Source organism: Plectropomus leopardus, chromosome 6 (genome assembly GCF_026936395.1).
Source record: "Plectropomus leopardus strain MGB_pleo_1.0 chromosome 6, ASM2693639v1, whole genome shotgun sequence".
Taxonomy (NCBI): domain Eukaryota; kingdom Metazoa; phylum Chordata; class Actinopteri; order Perciformes; family Serranidae; genus Plectropomus; species Plectropomus leopardus.
In genome coordinates this window covers 22,330,336-22,358,196 of record NC_142181.1, presented here as the reverse complement: position 1 = coordinate 22,358,196, position 27,861 = coordinate 22,330,336, and the positions used below count along the sequence as shown (strand labels likewise).

General features: G+C 38.8%; 2 protein-coding genes and 1 pseudogene across 7 annotated transcripts; all 3 read left to right on the top strand.

Annotated features, from left to right (window-relative positions):
- The first annotated feature begins 656 nt into the window (after positions 1-656).
- On the top strand, positions 657-1,686 carry LOC148189368 (P2Y purinoceptor 13 pseudogene; annotated as a pseudogene).
- A 1,966-nt stretch (positions 1,687-3,652) lies between these two features.
- LOC121943796 (P2Y purinoceptor 13) lies at positions 3,653-8,526 on the top strand. 5 transcript variants are annotated; one of them, XM_042487408.2, is made up of 5 exons: positions 3,653-3,869; positions 4,138-4,165; positions 5,668-5,869; positions 5,952-6,341; positions 7,504-8,526. In XM_042487408.2, exons 3-5 carry the CDS (start codon positions 5,687-5,689, stop codon positions 7,972-7,974), a joined length of 1,044 nt encoding a protein of 347 aa, XP_042343342.1. In that variant the 5' UTR covers positions 3,653-3,869; positions 4,138-4,165; positions 5,668-5,686; the 3' UTR covers positions 7,975-8,526. The 5 variants fall into 5 exon arrangements, with proteins under 5 accessions (XP_042343342.1, XP_042343341.1, XP_042343343.1 ...); XM_042487407.2 differs by having other exon boundaries at positions 4,107-4,165; XM_042487409.2 differs by lacking the exon at positions 4,138-4,165.
- A 1,781-nt stretch (positions 8,527-10,307) lies between these two features.
- On the top strand, positions 10,308-27,842 carry mfsd1 (major facilitator superfamily domain containing 1). Of its 2 annotated transcripts, XM_042486828.2 has the most exons (17): positions 10,308-10,770; positions 10,954-11,006; positions 11,202-11,314; positions 11,403-11,445; positions 11,581-11,648; positions 13,362-13,470; positions 13,604-13,706; positions 14,165-14,263; positions 15,090-15,201; positions 17,206-17,262; positions 18,225-18,381; positions 19,807-19,904; positions 19,996-20,108; positions 20,234-20,281; positions 20,469-20,535; positions 25,532-25,637; positions 27,231-27,842. In XM_042486828.2, exons 1-17 carry the CDS (start codon positions 10,605-10,607, stop codon positions 27,288-27,290), a joined length of 1,572 nt encoding a protein of 523 aa, XP_042342762.2. In that variant the 5' UTR covers positions 10,308-10,604; the 3' UTR covers positions 27,291-27,842. The 2 variants fall into 2 exon arrangements, with proteins under 2 accessions (XP_042342762.2, XP_042342763.2); XM_042486829.2 differs by lacking the exons at positions 25,532-25,637; positions 27,231-27,842 and adding an exon at positions 23,034-25,344 and having other exon boundaries at positions 10,313-10,770.
- The last annotated feature ends 19 nt before the right edge of the window (positions 27,843-27,861 follow it).

Genomic DNA, 27,861 nt, shown 5'->3' with positions numbered 1-27,861 from the left:
TATAAGAAAAGGGAACAGTCCTGCCCAGTCGAGAAACACTAGAGTCCATCGTTACTGATTTCTGAATTTGTATGTAGTTACACATATATATTTATTCATTTATTTATTTATTTTTAATTTGTTTGTTTGTTAGGGATATAAAACTAGGCGCATATACAAGAACATTAGGGATACACACAAGAAAGACTATAAATTCTATAAGAAAAGGAAACAGTCCTGCCTGGATAAGGGAACCTATAAACCTTTTTTTACTAAATTCTGAATTTGTATGTTGTTACATAACATAGTTTGCACTTCCATGTAGTAAACAACATCCTTTGATTTGCTTAATGTGCAGCCCTGACTGGGATAGGCGACGGATAACAGATAAATGCACGGATCCTCCCTTTGACAATAACCTTTAGAGAAAATTTAAAAAAAAAATAAAAAAAAAAAAAACACTTTTACCCAGACAAAAAATATCTGGTGTTGAATGATTTATCTTTTACTATATATATTAAAATCAGCATCTGTCCAATAATATTGCACATATTCAAAGGAACAGTTTGTTTAAAATGCACAATGCATATCCTACATGAAGATGATGCTCCCAAACAAGTTGTGGTTTATAAAATGCATTTTCTTTCTTTTTTTTTTCTTTTTCTTCAGGTGCAGCGATGACACTGAATCAAACATCTCACACTGGTTCAAACTGTGATGGCTTAATTAACAATCCGCATATCGTCCCAGCTCTCTACTTCCTGATGTTCCCCGTAGCTTTGTTGCTGAACGGTGTGGCAGCCTGGGTGTCTCTGCACCTCGAGTCCACCTCCACCTTCATGGTGTACCTTAAAAATCTAGTTGCTGCTGACATCATTATGACCTTGATCATCCCAATCAAAGCTGCAAGAGGCGTGCTGGGTACATCAGACGTATTGTACATACTTTCCTGTTATCTGAGTGCCATTTTCTATAGTACACAATACACATCTATAACTTTGCTGGGTTTCATCAGTCTTGACCGTTTCTCTAAGATCATGTTACCACGCAGTACGTTGTTTTGTCAGAATGTGACCTTTAGCAAGCTGATATCAGGAATAGTCTGGGTAGTATTGCTTGGAGGCACAGCTTTACCAAATATTATTTTAAGTGACAACTTTGTAGCCAATGTGACAAAGATCAGCACTTGTATGCAGCTGAAGGGACCGGTTGGATTTGAGGTCCATGAAACTATAGTGATTTACCAGAATGTTTTCTTCTGGCTCATCAGTGTGGTCATCGCAGTGTGCTACATTTGTATCGCAAACAAGGTTATCCAGTCTTTTAGAAACTCTGGCAGCAGCAACATCCAGGGAAAGCAGAAGATCAAACTGCGTGTTTTTCTGGTCGTCATTGTATTTTTTGTGTCATTCGGACCATACCACATTATCAGGATCCCATTCACCTTTCAACAAGTCGACCTTTCTTCCTACACTGGCTGCTCTTACGTACGCAACAGGTTTGCCAAGGAACTCAGTCTCTGGCTCGCCAGCACAAACGTCTGTATGGTCCCACTTCTCTACATCTTTCTGTGTCGGGAGTTCAAGGAGAAACTGATGTCTATGATGAAAAATGTGTCATTCAAAGTAGGTGCTACAGGCAAAGCAGATGGCACCTAACCATAGTGGAGCCTGATGGAGGACATGGAAATGTCATGTCATGGACGGAGCTCAGATGTTACAGAAGATTGTGTAAACTAAAAGTCAGATTATTGTTTCACATACATATAAATATGTTTTTACTATTTGCTTCATCTACTTTTTAAACCCATGTTGAAGCTGTGCTGTTGTGTTTGTGTTTTGTCAAAGTGTTGTTCTAAATAGCTTAAAAACCATTAACAGGAAATCTAATAACGATGGGAGAGATAAACGGTATGAGATAAGAGGGTGTGGTTATTATGCGGTTTTTTTTTTGTTAACAAAAATTTAATGTAGTGGTTCTGAATGTTCAAAATTAGTCAGCAAATAGGGTTCAGTAGGGGATACTATACATGAAACTGCCATGCAAATCAAGTGAAATTATAGCAAGTTGACATTTGCATCTCACACAGAAGGCATATGTTTTGTGGTGACAGGAAAATGGGTCATATCTATACTGCGGTTTTGCAGATGTGCAATGTGTCTATCAGTTGTCATCACTGCTTTGAAGCCTGCTAATCAGTGAATTGCATGGAAGGTTAAGGAGGTCTGTTTTATTTATATATATTCAATTGTAACAAAAATTAAAGTATGCTGTGAAAAAAATTAAAGTATGCTGTGAATCTATAAAATAGTTTTAAGTGTAGTTTTATTTTAAGTGTAGTTTTATTCCGAAACCAAAAACCTTACTGCTAGTACATGTGGTAATGCTGGGTTTATCTTTTTAGTACATCTATGAAATGAGGTTGCGATTATCCTAATCTTCAGTAAAACAGACTCTGATTAAAGAGCAGAGGTGGGACCAAGCGTTTGTTTTGCACAAGAAGGTCGAAAGTCTTTGCACTGAGATCCCAAGTCAAGATAACCAATCAAGACCCAAATCTTAAACTTTGAATTGCAGGTCCTGAACAAGTCATAATGTGTTTTCACAAAATGTTGTGCCATTTTCACAACAGAGTAACAATAATATTACATTTACAGAAATTGGGAATGCCTCTGAAAATGTATATGTGTTAAAACAAGTTTAAAAAGAAACCAAACAAATAAAGAACTCAATTATAAAAAAAAAAAAAAAAAATGTTGACATAGCATTTCTAACTATATTGGCTCAATTACATTATGTTAATATTCGCCTCAAATTACCATTCTTTGTGCAACTTTAAATGTCAAAGAATGCAGGAAGTTGTTATGTCTCTGTCTGTCATTTTTGATCTCCATGTTTTACAGCTTTTGTACATAACCACCTCATACTTCTTGTACACAAATGAAATTAACTTTTAGTATTTTCATGTCAGAAGTCCAAGTGAAGCCACGAGTCATTGGTGTTTGAGTCCAACTCGAGTTGCAAGTATACTCTTTTGATTTTGCCGAGTCAAATCTTAAGTCATCATATTTGCAACTAGTGTCCAAGTCATGTGACTCGAGTCCACAACTCTGTCAAACAACAAGTTATTGTAACATTAGCTGAGACTTCACTGAGGGACCTGTAGTAAACACATGCGTGAGATTGCTCAGCTATTGTTTTCCCAAAAGACATCATTCTTGGCATATATACAAGTAAAACCTCACAGGAACTCATGTAGTTCTTCTCAGAACACACTATTTTTATCAAGACAGCACAGAAGGGAATTAAAGAAGCAAAACTTAATCAGAGATGAGTAAAAAGAATGCTCAAAAACACATTGTGTACAGTATTACAAATGCATGGACAGTGCATTAGAAAATTACATTTTTGCACAAACTAATGTGTTAATGATTTGCCTTCCATGTCTTGTCATGGCTTGTATTTGGGGTAAAGGAGTTTAAGGTGTCTACAAAAAGACATTGATGAGAACTCAGTTGCAAAATATACATGTCTCTTGTTGGTAATTTTGGTTTCTGTGGTTAGTGGCGAGTTTCATGATGAGAAAAGACAGGCACATAGAGGTGGCGTATTTCAGCTGCAGGATGGAGGGAGGAGCAGTGGGGGTGCAGGAGGTCTTTAGATGTAGGTCGAGAAATTAGTCCATGGCTTTGGTGTTCGCCTGTCAGCAGCTACTAAGACTGACGCAAGCTGGTGAAGGCAGGGGGACTGGCACGGAGCAGAACAAGCCTCTCGGCAGACAATTGGAACAGGAAGCAAGGAAGGAAAGGGTCTTTCACCCGGAGGAAGACTGGCAAACTCATTGGGATTGTGACAAGACAGCCACACACTAGCTCCAGAGACCACCCATTGTAAGAGCATAAAACACACACACACGCTTAAAGACAAGGAGGGAGAAATACTGAGAAAGACAGGCAGGCTGAAACCTCTTTTAGTACTTCCTAATTGATCGGAAAAATTAGAGTAACACCAGAAGGTTTTCAGCTGTGGGTTTTATTTTGTTACATTTCCTTCCTGATGGTAAGACGAGGAAAGGGGAATTTGATATTTCACTTCTTCCTTTTTTGAAATACTGTAGTTTCTTACAGCTTTATTCATCATTTTTCACATGCCCCACAGTCACAGACGATAAGGACACACAAAAAAGGTAAGACTCAGTTATTGACTTTACAAGTACATCTTCTAGATTGATTACTGGTCTGGGTTGGGCACTAATTTGTTGTAAAAGTCCTAATTAACATTGGCATGCACACTAAAACAGACAAAGGTTTGACAGTATTGTAGATGTTAGTTTCCATAGCAGCTGCTCCAGGCCTCAGTGTTATTCTAAGCTGTTACTATTTTATTGTAAAGACGGCACACCGGGCAGATATACTGCCAGACAGGAGGAGAATTCAGAATGAACAGATGCAGACGTTAGTTGTTGGTTGCCTCCATACTATATATTACTGAGTGTACCTCGGAATTAGGACTAAATTAGCAGTCGTACCACTATGAAGTGACAGTGAAGCGAAATAGAACAGTTGCCCCCTGTTAAGTGTTTGTTTAAAAAATGTATACATATTTGCATTCTCCTAAAAGTGGCTGAACGTTTCCTTTCCTTGTTGAATTTGGACTGAGCGAAACCTAAATATTCAGACTTAAAAGGGATAGTTTTGATATTTTGAAGTGGGGCTGCATGAGGTGCTTATGCATAGTCAGTAGATGTTAGCCGGCACACCCCCAGTTTAGAGAAGCAGGCTGGAGTCCGACATGAAAGGTTTGCAACGTTCTGCTGTAGAGGGGTCAGCAACAAAACCCGATTTTTTTTAAACTGCTTTATATTGATGGCAGACAACAATTTCAGACTGGAAAGTGAGCTGTTTTATTGCTCTCTTCAAAGCAAGACTCCATTGACAAAAACAACGATTTAACATCGCTTAAAAAAAAGGAGCTGCTGGTCTATTGCTGCTTCTAACAGTTATTGTGTTTGTATTATCGCAGCGTTTAAATTGATTAGTAAGGAGTAACCTAAGTCACACAGTAACACTAAAAAACTAACTGGTCGAGGCAGTGGTAGACCAGCAGCTTCTGTGTATAGAAAGCCACATTTTTATCAGTCAGGTCTGGTGGCTTTGACAGGAGCAAAAAACAGGAAACTGAATTAATGACTCCCCTGTATGAAAGTCCTGACTGATGGAAAGATAAAGCGGTGAAAATACTCACAATATAGCAAACACTTAAACTGTTACAGATTTTTTTAGGTAAGTAAAATATCTTTTATTACTGCGCTTTTTCCACAGCAGTAAAGTTCTTAGTTTCCCTGTTGGCACTCCTGCTGCTTCTTGTGTAATAAACTGACCATGGATAAGTTCCCCAAACAACTCCACCTTAAGAAATCTGACCTTTCTCTTTAAGTGTTAAAACCAGTTATGAAAGAGTTCAAAAGTTCAGAAAAGAGTCATACAGGGTAAGTGAGTTAGATTTTTAATTTTTTTTTTTGGCAATTTCCAGGAAGAAAATATACGTCTATGTTCTCGAAACAGAAGATTTCAATGTTTCATCTTGACAGTATTCATTTATGTCTTTGTATAACTTAACTGTGTATTTTCCTATGTATCAATCTTACTCTCATCTTATCATTTCTCTCTTCTCTCTCGCCCTCCAAAGGTCCACCAAATATCAGAAGATGAACAGCACCTTGTCAAACACTTCCATCAAGTGTGTTCGGGATACCAGTGTGACAGCTGTGGTTTTCCCTGTGCTGTACAGCATCCTCTTTATAGTCGCCCTCATATTGAATTCCCTGGCTGCATGGATCTTCTTCAGCATCCCCAGCTCCTCAACATTTGTTGTCTTTCTAAAAAATGTGGTAAGTAACAAGGGCTTTTGCTTTTTTTAATATTTTGTTTGTGCAATACAACAGAAACAAAAACAATCTCTTTCATCAACAGGTGGTGGCTGACTTTCTGATGACCCTGACCATCCCTCTGAGAGTCCTGAGTGATGCAGGCGTGGGTTCATGGCAGTTACGTGCCTTCCACTGCCGGTACTCTGCCGTTCTCTTCTACATCACCATGTACATCAGCATCATCTTACTTGGCCTCATCAGCCTGGACCGCTACCTTAAGATAGTCAGGCCCTTTGGGAAGTGTGCCCTGCAGCGTGTCCGTGTTGGTCAGATGCTGAGTGCAGCTGTCTGGGCTGTCATGTTGTCTTTGGCATTACCCAACGTTATTCTGAGCAACCAGTCGCCACCGCACTCTGGAGGCAGACTGAAGTGCACCTCGATGAAGAGCAGAGCTGGCTTGCTCTGGCATGAAGGCTTCAACTACTTCTGTCAGGTAACTATTGATTTATGGTAGTTCCACTGAGAGTTAGAAGAGAAGAACAATATCACTGCCATGTCAGATGGGGGTATCAATCTTCTCATCCATTATCAAGAAAGAGAAATTTCACAAAATGTTGAAATATTTTTTTTCAGTATCAGCACATTTAAATACAGTTTTTTTCTGCAATGTTGTTACATTCACCAGAGAGTCACATGACTTGAGTCAGACTTGAGTCACAAATTTGATGCCTATACTTGACAAAATCAAAAATGACGAGTAAGTCTATTGGATTTCAACACCAATGACTCATAATTTCACCTAAACTTGAGCCTTTTGACTTAAAAATAGCCTACGTGATATCTTCCCCCAAAGATTAAAAAGTGTTATTTAAAAAAAGTTGTTATGAAGAAGATAATTGTGGTCATGTACAAAAACTTCGCCATGGTCAACTAAAACAAACTGCAGTATCCAAAATGTGCATGTCAAAAATTACAGACAAATGCACAACTTCCAACTTCCTTTGACATTTAAAGCTGCAGGCAAAACAACAAATCAAGTCCAGTGTTAACATAGTTAGCAAGGTAATGCTTATGCCGAGGACACGCTGCATGTATAAGTAGCATGTGACAGCAACCTCACTGAACTGCTGCTCTTGGCAAGCTTATTGTGTTTACGCAGACAGTTTTTTTTAAAGATTATTTTTTTGGGGTTTTATTGCCTTTAATGGACAGGACAGGTTGAGCATGACAGGGTGGGGGGGGGGCGACACAGCAAAGGGCCGACGCCAGAATCAGCCACTGCGGCGAAGATACAATCTCTGTATATGACGCTCTAGCCACTGAGCCACCAGGCGCCCCACAGACAGCGTTTTTGCTGCAAAGCTGCTGCAGAGCTGTCTGCTGTCTGTACATGCTGCATTTTCAAATACAAGCACATACCCCACTTCTTTTTATGAAGCCATGCAAGCCCATGTGTTGTCAGCAACACGGCCCTGTAAATATTTACAATAAAAAGCCTTGTGTCATTAACTGATGGGATTCTGTCAACAGAAACAGACATAATTATTATTAAAATGTTGATACTACAGTTGCCCTTTGAATTATTCAACTACAATGCCTCAAAATTAGTTGTGAGAACTGACTTACTTGTTTGTCTTGTTAATCTTTACTTCCAGGTAGTTTTCTGGGGCACGCTGGCCTTGATGGTGGTTTGCTACACATTCATCAGCAAGAAGGTTTATGAGTCATACAAAGCCTCAAAGAGCAGATCTCAAGCCACGAGTCGCAGAACCAAAGCAAAAGTGTTTGTGGTGGTTGGGGTATTTTTCATCTGTTTTGCCCCTTTCCACTTTGCCCGCGTTCCCTACACTCTGACCCAAACCGGCAGCATGGCGAGTCATTGCCGAGCACAGAACGCTCTCTACATTGCAAAGGAAACAACCCTGTGGCTGTCGGCCACTAATGTGTGTCTGGACCCGCTCATCTATGTGTTCCTCTGTAAGGTGTTTAGGAGAAGACTGACAGCCACAATCTGCCGCAAGACACTCCACAAAGGTGCCATCGACACCACAGCAACATCAACTCAACTGGAGATGTCACAGATTGCCCAAAGTAACAAACTGTCACACAATGGGATGCCAGAATGAGATTTTGAACAATGTACAGCAGAAAATTAATAATTGTAACTGTTAAGGAGTGATGAGACACTGCTTGGCAGATTATTTTACTTGTAAATAGCACTTTATCTTGATGACACCGGTGTTAAAAATTCTAAAATGAATGCAAAGTGATCTAAATCTATTGAATGGACAATCTTATGAGAGAGAAAAGACTCAAAGTATCTGAAAGTGGTTTATGAAGTTACATATTGACTACTGTTTTTGATACAGCCCCACCCAAGCATTTCATGATTGCTAAGTCATCCCACACGTTTCCTTAATGGTGTTTACTGTCATTTTCCACTTCCTTCCACTCTCTAATCTCCTTCAAACTGCTCTTTCCCTTTACAAAACTTTGGCGAAAGGGTAAACAGCTTGACAGCACATATTCTCTAAGGATTACACCACAGGCACACTGTGACCAGGGACTGGATGATAAAATAAATAAAATGAGGACTGCAATAGACACTGCTTAGAGCTATAACTTCTTTGCAATAAACAATAAATAGCAATAATAAAACTAATATTTTTCATACTAAATTTGCATGGTGTTCAGTGTTTATGCAACACTTTAACCCTTTAAAACCTGTGCAAACTGTTTTTTCAGAAACATGGGAAGACCTGAAAATTAGCAGCAAAAATGGGGATAAGTACATACAAATGAATAAGCTTGACTGATGTTTGCTTAATGCAGTTAACTCATTTGACATTTCACTGATGCTAATCGGTACCTGCTGCACAAATTATTCAGCAACTACATGAACTGCAGACTCAAATTGCTCTGCTGCAGATTCTGTGTCTGATAAAACTGAATCTGTACCAAATCTAACAATGTCCAGTGAAGCTACAAGCAATATTGCAGTGGCATTATTATGTAATTATTTCTGAATAGGAGAAAAGAATATAGAACTGGAATATATTGACTTTTTTCCAATGCTGCAACAGCCCATAGATGGGTTTCAGGACATTTACAAACTGTTTCTGCAGGATTAATGTCACCTTCCACCTGATTTACAATTGCTTCTGCATGTGGGTCTGATTAATGTAATAATGAAATATGATCTTCCTCCATTAATACCCTCTGTCGACTATGACAGAAGCTGATATTTTGGCAGGAAATTAATGAGCTTCAGAGTGGTCGGTGCGGCAACTGCAGCCAGGGGAAGCACCATTCGTCACCCTTAGATTACATCCTCTGACAGATGACCCTGCAGTGGTGAATTATGAGAAATTCAAAATGACATTCATGGAAATTAAATAAACCCTGCAAATAATGTTGCCTGGCAGTATGCACAGACACACATTGGGGACTAAAAAGAACCAGATAATGAGGGGGCAGGTAAAAGTAGGAACCGACAGTTTCTTGATGAAACAAGGTGTTTGCATGTCAGAGAAACCCGTTAAATCAGTGATGCCAATCAGTTGATGTTTATAAACTGTGCCATGTCAAGAAGCCACAGCGAAATGACTTATAGGCAGCTTATTGGAGCTTAGACTTAAGCTTTAGGTAAAAAAAAAAAAAAGAAAGTCTTCTTAAAGTATTGTTAAATTGTTCAAACTGCAGTAGTAAAAATAATGGAACTGAAAGGGAATTCTTTTTGTTGCAAGAACAAAGCTAGCCTTAACTTTGACATTTGTAAAGGCAAAGCAGAGAGAGAGCCACTCTGAGGCCATCTACTTAAGATATGCAATAGTCTATTTTGGCCATTAGGGGGCAAAATAAGTCCCTGCAAGCAGGCAGATCATGGATGTATTACAGCTGCAAAATTTAAAGTCCAGCTTTGTGCTTTCAAACTTCACACGCAATTTTTCTGTTTTTTGTAGTTGGGCATGGTGTGTTCAGGGATTACTGATTTTTTTCTGCTTGTTGCTGCTGAAAACATGGTAATGGCAGCATTGACACTGAACCATGCAGTGTTGTGCAGGCCTTCATTCAGAAGGCTTTTATCACTAACATAAAGTAATAACTGTGATTTTAAATATGTGTATGCTCATAAATGTGACTCATGATTCTCTGTGGCTTCATATAAATTTTTATATATATTCTCAGGTTTTGATAATAATAACAATATGTATTCTCAAGCTTATATATATATATATATATATATATATATATATATATATATATATATATATATATATATATAATTGTTATTGTTGTTAAGAATAACATAATAAAATTATAATAAGGTATAATAAAAATTGTAATTTTTTAGCACTTTTTTCTTGAGCCAGGTTGCTCATTGGTATGAAAATTCAAACAATTATCAGCGATCAAAGGTTTGAGAAAGGCGTATGATGGCAGAACAAGAAAGGTGACGTCGATCCTGGTTTCAAAGGGTTAATATGCACTTTAACCATTTCACGTTCTTAACAAACGTCGCAAATTGTCATTGCTGCCCATCTGTGGACTGCAGACTCTGTCAGAAACACTGTCACACGCTGTGCGCGCTCCCGCGAGCTGTGTGGATTTTACTCGGCAGACACGCGCCCACAGACACCGGATGGCTACAAGCTACAAAGCTAACGCCACGTGACATTCCTGCAGGATCATGTGATCGCTCTACGTCCTCCTCGCTGTCGTAAACTTTCCACCAGCAAATCCCAAACAAACGAACATGGCGGACTATGAGGAGCGGCAGAGCCTGCTGGGAGATCAGGACGAGGGGACCACCGGGAGTCAGACAGCCGGGGGACCCGACCGACCTTTACCGGCCATCTGTGACCCCCGCCACCTCCTGCACCGAGTGGTAGTCCTGATCTTCATGTGCTTCTTAGGATTCGGTGAGTAATAGAAAGCCCTAACTTCCCTCAGCATCCCGAATTGTTATCGTGAAGATTTGTGAATGAGTTGCATACGTTTTTAAAGAAAGTTTCTTGTTGTTCTTCCAACTGCGGCTCACGTGACTTTAAAGAAATGCGCTATCATCGTTTTTGTAGTCTGTTAATGTAGATACTTTGTTCCAGGAAGCTACTTCTGTTATGACAACCCCGCTGCACTTCAAACTCAAGTCCTCCAGGTAACAGCATGATTGCAACAATTCACGTGTCATTGTGTTAAATCTGCATAAAAGCAATCCTGAACAGCCAAATTAGCCTACTCTTAAATGTGCTCCCAGGTGTCTGGATGACTAGATTTTAATGCTGAAAATTAAAACCAAAACAGATGCAGTGACTGAAATTAATGTGATACGTTTCCTCCCTGACTGTGCTAGGATCTGAGTCTCAACACTGCAAAGTTCATGCAGCTGTATGCCTGGTACTCGTGGCCCAATGTGGTTCTCTGCTTCTTTGGGGGATTCCTGATTGACAGGGTTTTTGGCATCAGGTATGAAGACCAATAAGTTATATTAATTTAATTCTCATACTTTACCTCCTGCTCAGTGTCATCTTACTTCTTTTTTTTTTTTTTATAGGCTGGGAACCATCATTTTTTCCCTCTTCGTTTGTATTGGACAAGTAGGTTTGTTTTAAAATCTAGATTTGAAAAATATTCTGTGAAAGGAAAAATATTAATATCAACATAAATAGGAATCAGTGGACATAGAAACTGTATTTGATGTTAATGTATTTCAACTTTTGCCCCCTGCACAGGTAATATTTGCCACTGGAGCTTTGGTGAAACGTTTTTGGCTGATGGAAGTTGGACGTTTCGTATTTGGGTGAGCAAATCATTTTTCCATTTTATTACAACCTATTCATTTTCAAAACAGAATCTAACAACTTTACATACTAGGGACCAGTTCTCTACACCCTTATACAAGTGGGCCTTTTCCATTGGCACTTTTGACCGTGCCAAGTCAAACCATTTTGTATTTCCTTTGTCAGTTGTGCTGCAGCACACCAGAGATGGACTTTCTCTGGAGTATGTCCAAAAACCAGCCTGAAGGTGGTCAGGTCTGGTGTTGCCGACTGCGGCCAGCTCTGATGATGCCCCTTTTTCTCCTGAAATAAGCGAGTGTGTTATGAGAATCCACTCATCTCTGTCTGTGCAGAAGACCAGAGAGAATGACTTTTTTCAAATTCTCTGTGGGTTCAGCTTTCAGTGCTGTTATAGCTTCCAACTAACTCATCACTTAAGACAAACCGTCATCAATTAAAGACATAAAGACACACCTTCAAGTGGGTAGCCCTGTGGTAATGGAGATGCAGATCCCTGCAGCGCTGGGCTGACCTGCCACACCAAGCCAAGTCAAGCCAAGCCAAGCCAAGCCAAGCCAGCCCACTAGTGTGGAAAAATGCTACTGGATAGATAACTGAACGTGGCTACCTGTGCTGCTAGGAGGAAACAAACGGCAATTTGTCCCAGGGGATCATTGCACCTTGCTGGTTAAGGAGCTGAAATTACCACATTCACCAGGGTGCAGTGTTCCCATCAAAGCCGATCGGAGCCACCAGAGCTAAAAAAAAACCTGTGTCCACTGCAGTCATTTGACCCAGGTGTGAATGCCGACTGTCGCATGCTCATTGCATTAAAAAGCCAGATGTTTTGCTCATTAGAGGGTTTTTTTTTGTGCAGTGGGAATGAGGCTAAAGAGATGCATAGTGACTGCAAAGAGGCACAGAATAATTATAAAACGTGACAGAGACACAAAATTACTATAAAACACAAAATGTCCAAAAATGACAAACATAAAACCATGAAAAGATGCATAACGGCTGCAAAGACATATAAAACAACAACAAAAGAAGCAAAACCATCACAAAGTCTGTGTGTCTTGCTCCTATGTAGGAGAGGTGGTGGTGCCCTCTGTAAATATATGTGCAGAAGCCCATTTTTTATAATTTACCTATGTTTAAACATGACAGGGTTCCCACAGACATGGAATACCTGGAAAAGTCATGGAATTACACAGTCACATTTTCCAGGTCTGGAAACATCATGGAATTTTGTTGTGTGCATTGGGAGAGTAATCTTCCATAGATAACCTTCCATGTAAGGTAACAAAACAACAAATTTATTCTCTGTAGCTTTCAACATAACGGAGCTTTTATATGTGTCAATGTGTGACTTTTTGTTTACCATCATATACATTTCCTCTTTTTCTCTCTGCATTCTTTTTCTCTTTTCATGTATGCCAGCAAGCTGAAGTTATGTTTGACTAGATACTGATATGTTGGGAAAACACCCAGAAATTGGGGAAAGAAAAAACATTTTTAGAAAAGTTTTTGAATTTTGTCAGTGAAAATTTGTGGGAACCCTGACCTGACAACACCACATATGTTGTATCTTAACCAGCACTGTCTTAAGAAAATCACCCTGCATTAAGTGTCAAATACTCAGCTCAGTGTGTCTGAAAATGGGTCACAGAGGTTGTTCTTGTTCTATCACATGGCTTACATGCTCTCCTTTCCTGTTTTCTTTTCCTGGGTAGTATTGGAGGAGAGTCCTTGGCTGTGGCCCAGAACACCTACGCAGTCAACTGGTTCAAAGGAAAAGAGCTCAATCTGGTGTTTGGCCTTCAGCTGAGCATGGCTCGCCTGGTACGGATAATGAGAAACATGAACTAATTCATGTTTTCAGATAGCATGTTGATGTTTTTTTTTTACTGTAGCCATGATAAATAAATGAGCTACAGTACAAAATCCATTCATTGTCTTCTCCACTCGTTTCAAGGGCAGCACAGTGAACATGAACATCATGGGCGGGGTCTACAGCAAAGTCGCCGACCTCGTCGGCTCTTCTGGACACACGGCACTAGGCGCTTCGCTCATGATAGGTAAATAATATCACACATTTTTGCTTCAGCTGGAGCTACATGCCTCACTTAAGGAGACGTTTCAAAATTGGCAAGTGTTACACATCAAGGCTCAGGTTACATGTGCTTCATCTCTGTCTCCTCTCATGATAGTAGATCATTTCTCTGTTACTAAAGGTCTCGGATAACACAGTCAGCAGAGAGAAGTGGTAAAGAGAACTAGAAGTGCTGCTGGCTGCTACAGATGAGTCACACATGTGTCACTTCTTTAAAGTTTCTCAAGTTACTTCTTAGTTACGATTCAAGTTCTTCCGCTTTTTAACAAAAGGGTGAATCAGCAGTCATCAGGCATCCCAATTTGAACTCCTTGATCTAATCACAGTGTATCTTAAATTCTCATTTCCATAGATTTCTTTTTATGTCTCCTCCATATTTATTTATGTCTCCAATTTAATTTCTCTCTCTTTCTCTCTGCCTAGCTGCAATAACCTGCCTGTTTTCACTGATCTGTGCCTTGGTGTTGGGATTCCTTGACAAAAGAGCAGAGAGGATCCTCAACAAGGAACAGGGCAGAACAGGTAATGTATTTCAAGATTGTGTCTGTTTTTATCTCTGGTATTTCCTCTTTGGCCTCATCTGTCAATAACTACTAGAATGCTTTCACAGTCAGTGTGGCCACGTTTTGTTTTTGTTGTTATCTGCTCAAAATTGACATTCCTCACGCACAGTTCATTGGCCATAGTTAGTTAGTTAGTTAGACCAGAGGGGAGAAACAAAACCGAAAGCACTGGACAAAGAGGAGGAGTGCTGGCATCGGGGCAAGGCTGACCCAACTTGGACCGAGCGCTGCTCCAGAAGAAGCCTTCTTCTGGCTAATGTCCAGTCACGGGAGAATAAAGTGGATGAGATGTGATTGCGGCTCACACAGCAACAGGAGATCAGAGACTATTCTGTGCACATCTTCAAAGAGACATGGTTAACCCCTAACATCCCGGATCAGGCTGTTGCACTGGATAGACGGACCTTGTTGAGAGCCATAAGGGCACAAAACTCTGATGCAAATTCAAAAAATGCACTGCAAGAATTGAATGACGCCATCAGCAGCAACATGCCCAAGCAACCAGATGGAATCATCATAGTAGCTGCTGATTTTAATGAAATCATTATTCAACTCCAAAGATGTAGCGGGATCAAAGACAAATGAAATTTCGTTTTTTAAACTTTGTTTCAAAAATGATAAATGTACCTTCTACCTTGTTGTGGTACAGCTTCACTCAACTTCACAATTCTATTTATAGTATCGCTTTCCCTTTAAAACTACTGGCTTCTTTTCTCCTTTTACAGTTGTTGAAATGAAATAATGCTCTCAAGCTGATCTGCATGTGTGTTTATCCTGCATATTAGGTGAGGTGATCAAGCTGACGGATGTGAAAGACTTTCCGTTTCCCCTGTGGCTCATCTTCATCATTTGCGTGTGCTACTATGTCGCCATTTTCCCTTTTATTGGACTGGGACAGTGAGTATCGCATCAGTGCCGTCTCTCTCGCACACACACACAAACACACATATGCATACATAAACCTTTATCCACTGGTCCTCTCACATCTTTATATCACTTAAAAAAATCATCCAGAACATTGTCCCATTAGTATAGCTAAATATGAATTAATAATATTATTATATTTTGGTTTTATGTTATTCTTAATATATGTTATCATACATGCAGGGCCCACTTTACTAGGTGCAATCTTAAGTCACTCCGCTGCCACAAAGCCTACTTTAATGATGCCTATAATGCTCAGTTTCTTTGACACTAACATAGAAATGTTAATTTGTTTACTTTGCAGTAGGGCTGCACAATTAATCAAAGTATTATCGAAAGCACAATATGGTCAAATGCAAATAGCAGGAGCTGTAGTTTTTTTGATGAAGGTAAGATGTGTCACAAAATACCACTTAAAATGAAGCACTGTGGTGCTATAAATCATATTCCACCAGCAAAAGTTACATCGTCGTCATCATTTTTATATTTTTGAAATGCAAAAATTGAATGCAATGCAAAAATTGCCATTCCCACTAAAATTGTGACTTAAACTGCGATTGCATTTTGTATCACAATAATTGTAATATGACTTTTTTTGTGTATTGTGCAGCCCTATTTTTTTTAAACTGTAAACTAAACTTGTTCATGGGGGTCTGCCCTCAATGATCTCCGAAATTTAAAAAGGTTGATTGATTGATTTCAGAAGGTTTTGGCAGTGAGGTCATAGTTAAATGATGGTGATGGTACTGGACTGCATCTGATTCAGAGGTGTTTCTGATATTCTGCTCCCCTCATGTTGCTGAATAGGGAGGACAGAAAAAAATAGAAACACCTTTTAATATAAAATAGTCCAGCACAACAGCACCCTTAACAATGACCTCAATAATAAACATATAACCAGATTTCTACATTTCCAATAACGTCACCAAAATTGTAACAAGATTTGTAAAGATAGAAGTTATTATAGCTATAGTGCACTGGATTACATTAGACTGCACAGGCGTTGCCACTTAGCATATTTTTCTTATGTAAACAAATCACATGATAAGACCATAACTGCCAGTGTTGTTTCATCATCCTTTCCCTGTCTGAATATGAAATTTCATTTAGTAATTTCTCAGCTGTAGCAGCTAAAACAGGAGTTAATAGAGTAAATTATTTTAGCTGTGAATTACGTATTTTGCTCTTTGAGTACACTGTATATAGTAGCAGCACAACATATGTAGGACTGACTCTTGAAACTTGATTTGAATGTCACTAGATGTTTCTGAGGTCCCTGTGCGTAAGATTTGAACATTTATGACATTGGCAACTCCATAAGCCACTGACTGTCACCGTGTCCACATTTTTTCTCCACAAACCTTTATTCCAACTCTACAGAAAATTGAGTTATAATACAAACACAACATATTCTTAATACAGTGGCTTTGTATGCTGAAATGATAGCATAGCATATTTGTTTTGTTGCTTGATGGAAACATCTTGACCATTTCTCATCCGTCGGTAAAGAATAACATAATTCACCTCAAGATGGTTTTATTGTGTGGTTTGAATTAAATAGAGAACCTCCATTAAATCAGTACAAAACCTGTGTCTGAGAAAAGACTCAACAGAGCAACCTAACAATGCGGTGTTGTCATCGAACCACAAAGGGAGGGAGACAGAGTCATAAATGGAAAGAGGTTTGACAAATGGGTTTGCAGTGAAAGAAACCAATTGAGGCTATCATGACCTGCATTTCCTTCTCTGAAAGGCACTCTCAAATCACTTAGCAACTGACATGGTTTTTCCACTGAGGGTCAGTGCTTGCAGAGCAAATACTTGTTATGCAAATGGAGCAGAAAACAATGTGAAGAGGGTCAAGAGGTACCTGCTGCAGGAGTCATTTCCATTTCTCGTCCTGTCGTGGTCACATCAATGTAAAGGCCAAGCAGCACTCTGAACTGTGAGCCCCTCACCTTCTCTTTTTATTTACAGGGTGTTCTTCATTGAGAAATTCAACTTCTCCCCAGCTGAAGCCAGAGCTGTCAACAGGTAACTCAGATCAGGTGAACCTGATGTAGATCTACCTGAAGGCACTTTTACTTTGTGGGTTACATTTTTTTGCCCCTCTGCGGCGTTAGCTGTGGCTATCCGTCCGTCCCATTCTTGTGAACACTATATCTCAAGAACACCGAGAGGGAATTTCTTTAAACTTGGCACAAATGTCCAGTTGGACTCAAAAATGAACTGATTTGATTTTGGTAGTCATAGGTCAGAAGTCAAGGTCACTATGAGCTCAACTGTACTTGTCAGCGTTATATCTCAATAACAGTGTCTGTCTAATTCTTGTTAATGCAATATCTAAAGAACATGGACATTTGGCACAAATTTCCACTTGGACTAAATGATGAACTGATTTGATTTTTGTGGCCAAAGTTCAAGGTCACCGTGACCTCACTAAATATATTTTTGGCCATAACTCAAGAATTTATATGCTGATTATCACAAAATTTCACACAAATGTCTAATAGGATAACATGAACTTATTACATAATATATCCAAAAGGTCAAAGGTCAACGTCACTGTGACATCAAAATGTTATGCAAAAACACTTTTCAGGCCATTATTTAACGTCATAACTCGGGAACAGAAGGCGAGGAATTCGGTCAGATACTGAACTGGTGACACTAACCTTGGATGCCCTTCTTGAAACTGAGCTCTTTGTTTTGTTCTTCTGTGGCGGGTTGTAGATGTGCGTAAAGCATCCATGTTTTCACAGACATGGATGTAAACTTAAAGTGCAACTTGATTGGTTTTACGCAAGCATAAAAGTGAGGCGGTAATTCTTCAAAAATCCCACATAGTTTATTCAAAATAACAAATAAGCATTGACTTTTGAAGATAGATTTTCTTTACACATATTTCTGTCATTAACCAGTTTGAACTACAGGTTGACAATTAGATTTGTCAACATTCCAGTTAGAAATATGAACACTTTATCTATTTTCCCCAGTATTGTGTACATCATCTCAGCCCCTGCGTCTCCACTTCTGGGCCTCATGGTTGATAAGACCGGGAAGAATGTGATTTGGGTAATGATTGCCGTGGTCTCCACCCTTGCTGCTCACATGATGCTGGCCTTCACCTTCTGGAACCCATGGATTGCCATGGTAATGCCCCTGGCAACTTTTTGCACTATACTGTAACAAAATCTTATCTTGTACATTCATTAACAGTTGTAGGATGAATTCAGTGAAAGAATTGCTTCGTCAATAAACGTCAGTATGTTCATTGAGGCGTTTAGGTTAATGGTGCCCAAGCTATATGGATGGACTGTGAGTCACAGTGGGTGTGAATACAAGTACCTCAAAACCCGAAGTTCATCTAAAATTGCTGAATTTTTGTCTCACTTGTAGCAATTTGCAGTGAACTTCCAGTTTTAGTTAGTAAGGCTAAAAGAAGTTTGCATACAAAGAAACTAACTGATTAACATTAATTGCATTTCTATTCAAGCGTAAAACGACTGTATTAATGGAATACTTCACTCACAAAATTAACATTTGGATATCAGATACTCACCCTGGGCTACCTTAGATTTGTGAAGATAAGTTTTGTTTTCTTTGCACGTCTCAATGGTTGACGATGAATCCAAAAATGGCAAATGAGCTTGATGAGTTGAAGTCAGAGGGGGCCAGGTTTGATAACAGCATTTTTGCTAAAACCTTATTTTAAACACTGTAACATATGAGTAGCATGCCTGGTCAAGCGTGTGCTTTGAATTTTGCTTGTGCATTCTACTGAGTACTGAGGCATGCTACTCATCTGTGCATAACAGTGTTTTACGTGAAAGTGTTTTAAGCATTACAGTTTTAGCAAAAATACACATATATGTGAAGTAATGACCATACAACTGGATATATAAGACTGGGATAATATACACAAGTTTTCTAAGAGTTTCTAAACAGGTGTTTTTGGAATACTTTTGCTACTGTTAAACGTGGACACCTATGACTTTCCAAATGTTCATTGTTTTTTGGATTCTTCGTTCACTGTCCTCTTAGCTTTAACCCTGTGCTGCTGTGTTAATTGGTTAATCCTTAACCTCATTATATGCCAAATACATGTCAAAAATCAGTATCAGAGTGTTTGTACATCGAATACCAGTTTTTCTCTTCCCATTAAACCAGGCTGAATAGTTTCAACTCGTTGTTGGTGAGGGAGGTGTGTGTGGAGGCAACAGTCCGCTGTAGCTCCGCATCACAAGAAACTCTAAGCTTGCCCACTTTTTAGCGGCCATATCAAAAACGTAGGAATTGAGTTAAATCCCTGTTGTAACTGTACACCACTTAAATATTCTATTTCACTGGAAAACGCGTAACAGCACAGAGGATAGACGCCTTTAGTTCTCTTTTACTAGGACTCCAAGAATGGAATAAACCTAGACTTCTGTCGCACCGTTCTTCAGTTTCCAAGAAATGATGTTAAATCCATATATTTCTATCATACAACAAGCTACTAATGTCCAGGATTTCTCGGAGAGCATTCAAATATTTAAAGTAATGACAGTGTGTGTGTGTCCTCCTTTGGTTTTCCAGTCCCTGCTGGGTGTCTCCTACTCCTTACTAGCGTGTGCGCTGTGGCCCATGGTGGCATTTGTGGTACCTGAGCATCAGCTGGGGACGGCCTATGGCTTGTATGTACCTGGAATGGCAATATGGCTGATCTCATACATGTTGAGAGTGAATAAATATTGTTGCTGATGGTGATCTGCTTTTGTCCACCAGCATGCAGTCGATCCAGAACCTGGGACTTGCTCTTATTGCCATGGCAGCAGGAGCCATCCTAGACAGCAAAGGATACCTGTTTTTGGAAGTGTTTTTCTGCGTCTGCATCTGCTGTCAGTATTATCTGCCTGTTTGTATCTGGGTTTATGAGGTTATAGTCTTTCCAACTCCTGTTAGTTACTTTTGATTCACATTGTTTGTGATTTTCCACTTTTTTTCTCCCCTTTATTTGTTGCAGTTGCACTGATGGCAGTGGTGATGCTGTACTTTGTGGATTATCTCAGAGGTAAGAGAAGACTAGAGCCTTGAACTCACTCCTCTCTGCTTTCCCTTTTCATTTGTCTCAGTTTTTTCCCCAATCTACCCTGTTTATTCGTTTTCTCCTGTGACATCTCCTCACTTTACTCTCTCACTCTTCAGCAAACCCCTCTCCTTGCCACTCTTAATCTCTCCATCTTCCTCTCTGGCTGCAGGAGGAGATTTGAACCGGTCAGCTGCAGCCAGAGCCAAACTCCAGAAAGAAGCCACTTCAGATGCAGAGTGAGTAGCTTTGACCTTTAACCCTCCATCACTGCTTTTCCAACCACTCTCTCAACAATTACACAAGCATCTTAGAAACATTATGAACAACCCACTCATTTAATCAAGTGGCACAGGCATATTTTGGGACACTTGTAAGAGCTCCTGTACTAATGGACTCTGGATGTGTCCTCAGCTGAACCTGCTACAGTCAGTTTAATCCAAATCCACTGAAATTAGGAGAATTTTCATTGTAGTTTGTGTGTCCAGGTAGGTAGAAATAAATTATATAACAGACTGTGTGAAGCTTACAATTCAAGTTGTATTTTTTGGGTCTGTGTTTTGTAGTGTAGAATATGGGATCAACCATGTGACACACATGCAGAGTCATGCATAATTTTACTGTATTACAACTCCTAGTTTTGCGTAGTTTACAAAGTTCAGGAGTGTAAAGAGGTGATTCGTCATGTTATCATGGATGTGTTGCTTTATTGGGCAATAATTTATTCTTTAGTGGTTACAGCAAAACTGCTCATGGCTATTTGAAAGAATTTAAAATTAAAAGACAAAGACACAAACTACAGGTGTGAACACAACCAAAAGTCTAAACAGAAATAATCCATTGTTTTGTAGTTTTGGTCCATTTTGGGTTCTCCCTAAAATTTATACAAACTAATTAGAAAAAATAGTAATGAGGACTAAAAGGCAATGTTATTCTGTGGACCGTTTTGGAGGTCTACCTTAACATTATCAGTGCCACAAGTGCCGGCTAGCCAAGCTGTGTTCCACTTTGCTGAAAGACTTTACCTGTCTTCTTTAGTGGTGGCCAGGACAGCAGTTAGAAATTATTGACAAAATTATGGTTAAATTTTCCAAATTGGGCCCCTCATCCACACCCACTTCAGCACCACCAACACCCACCCTTAGCTCTAATACCAACATGGGCAATTTCAAATAAGCTCTTGGCCATTGGCTTTACAGAGACAGAGTTGGAGCCTCTAACAACCATTTATAAGACTGAGGAATAGCCACCAATGTGCATGTGCAATCTTCATATTCATATTCACTCTATATCAATGCACTGAGTCATGCCTGTCTACTGCACACTTACTATTCTTTGCTGCTGCTGATATTTATACACCAATTGCACTTTTATATGTATATTTATATTTAGTACTGTAAATATTTTGTATAATATTGCTTGTTTTTTGTAGCTATATTTTAATGTTCATTAAAGTTTTTGTTTTCTTCTACCTAGTAAGCAGCATTGTGGTTGGCACAGTTGCAATTTTGTTATGCTTGCATGATGACACTTAAGTTTCTAAATCTTGAATCTTCCAAATCCAGTGTTACAGACCCGTCCGTGTCATGCTCTTTTTTGTATACATATCCTCAATATGATTACAGTTATTCCAAAACCTGTAGACAAATTTTGTTTTCTACAAATTAGACTGTGAAAGTCCAAAAACTCTTTTACCTAAAAACAAAACGGAGAGGGAAAAAAAGTACCCTCCGATGAATAATTAGACAAAAGTAAAATTAAACATGTTTTGAGTCTGGAATGCATTAAATTATCATAAGAACAAATCATGATTGAACAAACAAATGTACTCTTCATATGTCACCATTCCCAAGCTTAGTGTTTATAATGTGTTAGGTTATGCTACTCCATGACAAAAAAAAAATCAAATACACCATTTTGAAAAAATGGCAATGCCACTTTTTACCTTGCCATTTTTTTCATCTAGTTTCATATGATAACAGTATCTCTACTGTAACTTTAAAACTGAGCCTGCTACAGCAGCTTTTATTTGATAGTCTGAGGTCCTTTGCCACATTCAGCCTCTGCCTTTTAAAAACTGGACTGCCATTTTCACAAAAACTGCACTGGTTGGGTATCAGTCCAAACTACAGACTTTTAATGCAAGCAATAACTAGATTTTTCATTTTTATACACATAACTTGTTTTGTCGGTGATATAAGTCAGTAAGTAACTTGTTTTACTTGATCCCATTTAAGGGTCAGCTGTAGAACTTTGTATGGCCCTACTTGTCCTTGGACCAGGGTCTTCTGCACCCTTTGACCCCCCTGACAGTGGTCCTGGATGTATCACAGCACTCATGCAAAAAGTTTTATTGTGTCTTTAACAAGTTAATGAAAGGAGACTTCATATACCGTAGCGTGATGGGGGAAATGGTTGCTGTGTCTGCAGACCTAGTGGGTACATTTATTTATGTCTCACGTCAATCGCAAACCAGCTGTGGTTGGTTTATTTGTGTTTGAAACATAAAATCAAACCACATTATGCTCTTGGCAGCTATGACTACTTTCTGTTCTCGTTATTGGCATGTGGCAGTGGTCATCATGAGCAGGAATTGAGATCACATCTGCTTCTCTCTCTCTGTCTCTCTATTCATGTATGTGTGTAATCCATATATGTAATATCTTCTAATGTGTATGCTGTATGTGAAAATTAGGAATAATATTTGCTGGTCTGTTCTGTGACGGATATTTTCCAGATGATGATGATGATGAGGGAACACACATAGTCCTGGGTTTCGAGCCAGCAGGCCGCACTGTTCACCCCAGAGCTGTCAATCAAACGCCATGGGGCAGGACTGCGCTACTGACTCCGCCCAGTGCTGCCACCTGTGGCTCTTCCCATTAAAACTGACTGTCTGGCCCCGGCTCTTACGTAACCTACCCTGTATTAATGGCCTTTTATCTTCTTATCGGGACACTGACAAACGACACAGTCTGGACTCCTCAGTTCCTCTGACCTCCCATACTGACTTCATCTCCACAAGTATTCACTCTCCACTGACTCCTATGTGTGTATGTGTGTGTGTATGAGTGTGTGAAACCTTCAGCATGAAGTTTTGTCAGTTACTGAAGAGTTAAGATGCTTCAAAAGTGTTTTAACTGTTTTAAATGTTCAGCAAAGGATAAGACTCTTATCCTGTGGAAAGGTGCCTATAAATAGTAATATTGATTTTAATACATTTTAATGCAACCCACAATATAGAGCTCCTATATTATTGAAATTGTTTGCTTTGGGATGCTTTTAAATGGTTTTATATGTTGCTTTTTACAAATTGTTTTCAGAAGGACTTTGTTACTCGCCTCAATGCAGACAACTCAGCGGTTCATTTATGTACATATCACTTGTCAGCATTCACAATAATTGTCAACTAAAATCTTCCATACTGGACTTTCTTCAGTGAGTCAATATTCAATTTTAATCATGTGCATCATTGACCTTTTATGGTGCATAATCTCAGAAAGAGCATAGCTCTTTACTGTTTAATTCTTTTTTGCTCAAGTTTTTTTTTTTTCTTAATTTCTTTATGTGCTCTTTGCTGGCCTCAGAGGTTCATAAAGATTTATTTTCTGTTGCATCATCAAATGGCACATTACTATAATGATAGGAAAGAAGAAAAAAAGAGAGAGACACGCTTTGGAAAGCATTTAGCCGTGTAATGATATTCACAGTTTCAACTTTTTGTACAAACTGTTTTGTAAGTGTGACCTTTTAAAGAATCAGTTCACATAAAAATTGTGTTTTGTAGGCTGTGTTTTGCTCTTTTATCAAACTCAGGTAATTAACTTGATGTAAGCACTGCCCCCAAATTGTTGCTTGCATCATCTTCACAGTAAGACAAAATACTCACGCACTCTGTTTAACTCTCACCATTCCAGTAATGCGGGAAGAGATTCATCTGCAGTCTGTGTACTGAGAAAGACTCACTACCTCAGTTGGGCAAATTAGATGTTGAATAACTAAAGGAATGCCTACAAAGTGATCATCTGTATATCAATCATGTGCAGCACAGTGTTATGTGGAATTTGTGAAGAAAACTTTTTCTCTAATGCCTCCACATTCAAAAACAAAAGCAGCAAAAATATCCATTTTTCCTCAAACTGATCAAGGCAGCAAGTAAACAAGCAGGTAAAATGATTGTTTTGTCAGTAGAGTTTGGCTTTGAAGAGTGCATGAATAAGTCTCACTTTATATTCAGTTTCAGGTCGGAAAGGGATGTAGGTTAAGGTTTTGAGCATATGACAGCATAAATTAGACTTGGATTATATTGCATGAGTTGTGTAAGAGTTTGTAAACAGATGTTTTGGAGTACTTTTGCCATTGGTAAATGTGGACCCTTTTACTTCACTTTAGCAACAGTTCTTGTCTGTTTTTCAATTCTTTTTTCACTGTGAAGGCATGTTGAAAAAATGTTTTTTTCTCAAATTCAGCATTACACAGGGTGAGTCATTGATTCACAGGTGATCATTTTGTGGGTAAAGTATTTCTTTAAGAGTAACTTCACACCCCCTTGTTTTTTTCTGACTTACCAAAGTTTAATTTCCACTTTGCTCCAGTAATGCAGAAGTCTACTTTTAGCACTTCTGAAACAGACTTGAAACTTTTCCCCCAGAGAGGGCATTGAAACTCTGCTTTTCATTCTGGTGTTAAGTTACTCCCTAAAGCCCAACACGTAAGAGAACGGTCAGTACCATGAAGTTTAAGTGTTGTGATTGCACATTAAAATGACCGAAGTGTCATAACAGACAGAATCATGGTGCTCTCCTCACCTGTTGCTCATTTGCACTGTGGTGTTGTGACAGCCAAGCAGTCTGTGCTTACCTGAGATGTGTGAACTGTTGTCTACATGAGAAATGACTGAGAAACTACAGCAAATCCATTGCACTGTGACAGACAATGAGACTGAAAGGAAACTCTCTTAACTAAAGTCTTTTTGTAGAACCAAATCGTATTTGATACCATATTGTTAATGGAACAATGGCATTTAATTAAACACATTTTTGAAAGCACTTGGATTCTCTTCTAATTATATGCTTTCTGCAGTATTTTTCTCAGCACCTGTAATAATAAGTTATCCCCTAAGCCTCCAGCAACAGACTGTGGCTGATTAATCCTGTCAGTGATATTAATGTAATTGTCCTAATGTTAATGTTGACTGTAAAGATGATAAAGATGGCAACATTATTATTCCTGCAGGATTAAAAGGCGACCCAGTAAACTGAGAGACGGTGAGCTTGCTAGATTAGCACCCATGTCTGCTTTTGGCTTACGCAACCGGTACCTCTCAAGGCTGGGCGCACAGGTACACACACACACACACACAACATATGATTACACAAAATTCAAACAGAAAGCTATTTATTAATCCATTCATCCATTCAACCAATAATCTTGACACTGTCAGTACATTATTTTTTCTTAAAGGGATAGTTCAGATTTTTTGAAGTGAGGTTGTATGAGGTACTTATCAACAGTCAGAAGTGTAATGTAACAAAGTAATACTTCATTACAGTACTAGAGTATTTTTTTTGAGTATCTCAATATTTCCTAAATAAAATATATGCTTTTACTCCATTACATTTCCTCTAAGGGTTTTAGTGACTTACTACAAAATAGGGAAGGAATGAATGGACTAATGAAGGAGTGTAAGGGAAGGAGAAAATTTGATATTTTTTTCAAATCCTTTAAGTTGTGAAAAGATCTTGTTTTTCTTCAAGTGTAATGTAAGCTCCATTTTTTAAGGTGCTGTGCATGTTACAAAGAATAACAACATACAACCACTTCCTTTTTTTATTAACAGCATTTACTTGTACTTTCATTACTTAAATACGTCTAATACCATAGAATTACTTTTGATACAATAGATAGATTCTTTAATTAATTTTTAATAGGTCACTTGAACTTCTCAGTCATTTTCTTGTCAGAAATCTGTACCTCAACTCAAGTATGGCCTTCACGTACTTCATCCACCACTGTCCATAGTCATTGATGATGTCAGTCAGCACGCCCCAGTTTCAAGAAGCAGACTGAGTCCAAACGGAAGCCAAGCAATGTACTGCTGTGGATGAGTGTCGGCAATGAAATGTATTTTAGCCACCTAAATAACGTCCCACCTAAAAAAATGTTTTAAAAAATTCTATAAAATATTAAGTGTACACTAAATTTATAGTATTTTCACTGCTTTACCTTTATGTCAGACAGCCTTTTTCAATGTGGAAATGGCTTTAGTTGTGCATTTCTGGTCTCTTCACCACCACCAGACTCAACTCACAGAAACAGTAATTCTGGCTTATTTAAAACAGGCTGCTGGTCCACCACTGCTTCAATCTAGTTTGTTACTTTGTGTTATTGTGTTACTTTGGTAAATCTAAACTAACCACATGAAACACTAAAGTCACATAGTAACAAAAAAATGAACTGATCAAGGCAGCGAGAGACCAGCAGCTCCTATGTTCAGTTATGTTATACTGCTGTTTTTCTCAATGGAGTCTGGCAATGAAGAAAGCAGTATGATGGCTTCAGTATTCCTTTGGAAATCATTGTGTGACGGAAAGGTAAAGCACTTAGCATAGCATAGCATACAATTAAACAGCTATTGATTATTTTTTTTAGTGGGACTTTTTTGTTTGTAATACGTTTTGTTGCTGACTCCCATTCACATCAGTATATCACTTAGCCTCCATGTCGGACTACAGCCTGCTTCTCCAAATTTACTTTATTTTCGGTGATTCATTGACTGTGGATAAGTATCTCACACAACCCTGCTACAGAAAATCTGAACTGTCCCTTTAAGGCGAGTGCAGATTTTATTGCTACATTTTATAATTAAACACAAGTTACTCCTTAACTGTGTCATTTTTTTTCACTTAATCTTTGTTGTCCTCTCTGCTCTCAGCTCCCAGACCACTGCTCTACCCATCTGTCATCACTCGCCCACAGGAGTGTTCTGAAATGATGCCCTTCATTCAGCTGTACGCTGCAGCTCTGTGACTCCAGCCAAGTATGCACTAAACAGAGAGGATGATACAGGGTGTCCGTTTGAACAAGATACTGTAGCACTTTAAGGTATTTTCAACCTTCATGACTGACTGTTCTGGGTATTTAGATGGGTATCTTTCATTATTATCACCTCAGAGACTATTTTTTGGATCCATGTTAAGTTATTTTCTATTTACTCCACACTTTAGGCATTTTTTTTATAGAAACCACACAACACATACTTTTTTCCAGGAGACTCATAAAATTGGACTGAAGCTTTATGATGCTGCTTTAGGGTCTGTTATAGAGACTTAGCCCTCAGCAAACAACAGAGGGCACCACTTCCCTCAAATGTTGAACGTCACCTCTGGCCACATTTACTTTTTAATAACTGCCTTCTGCAGGCTCAGTATTCACACTATCAGTTAATTCTTTAATTCTGCTGTTCCTTCGGGTTTTATAGGTTGCAATATTGTCCCAAAATGACACCTCACAAGTCACTTTTCTGTTCAATGATGCCAAATTATTATATTTAAAACAATAAAAGG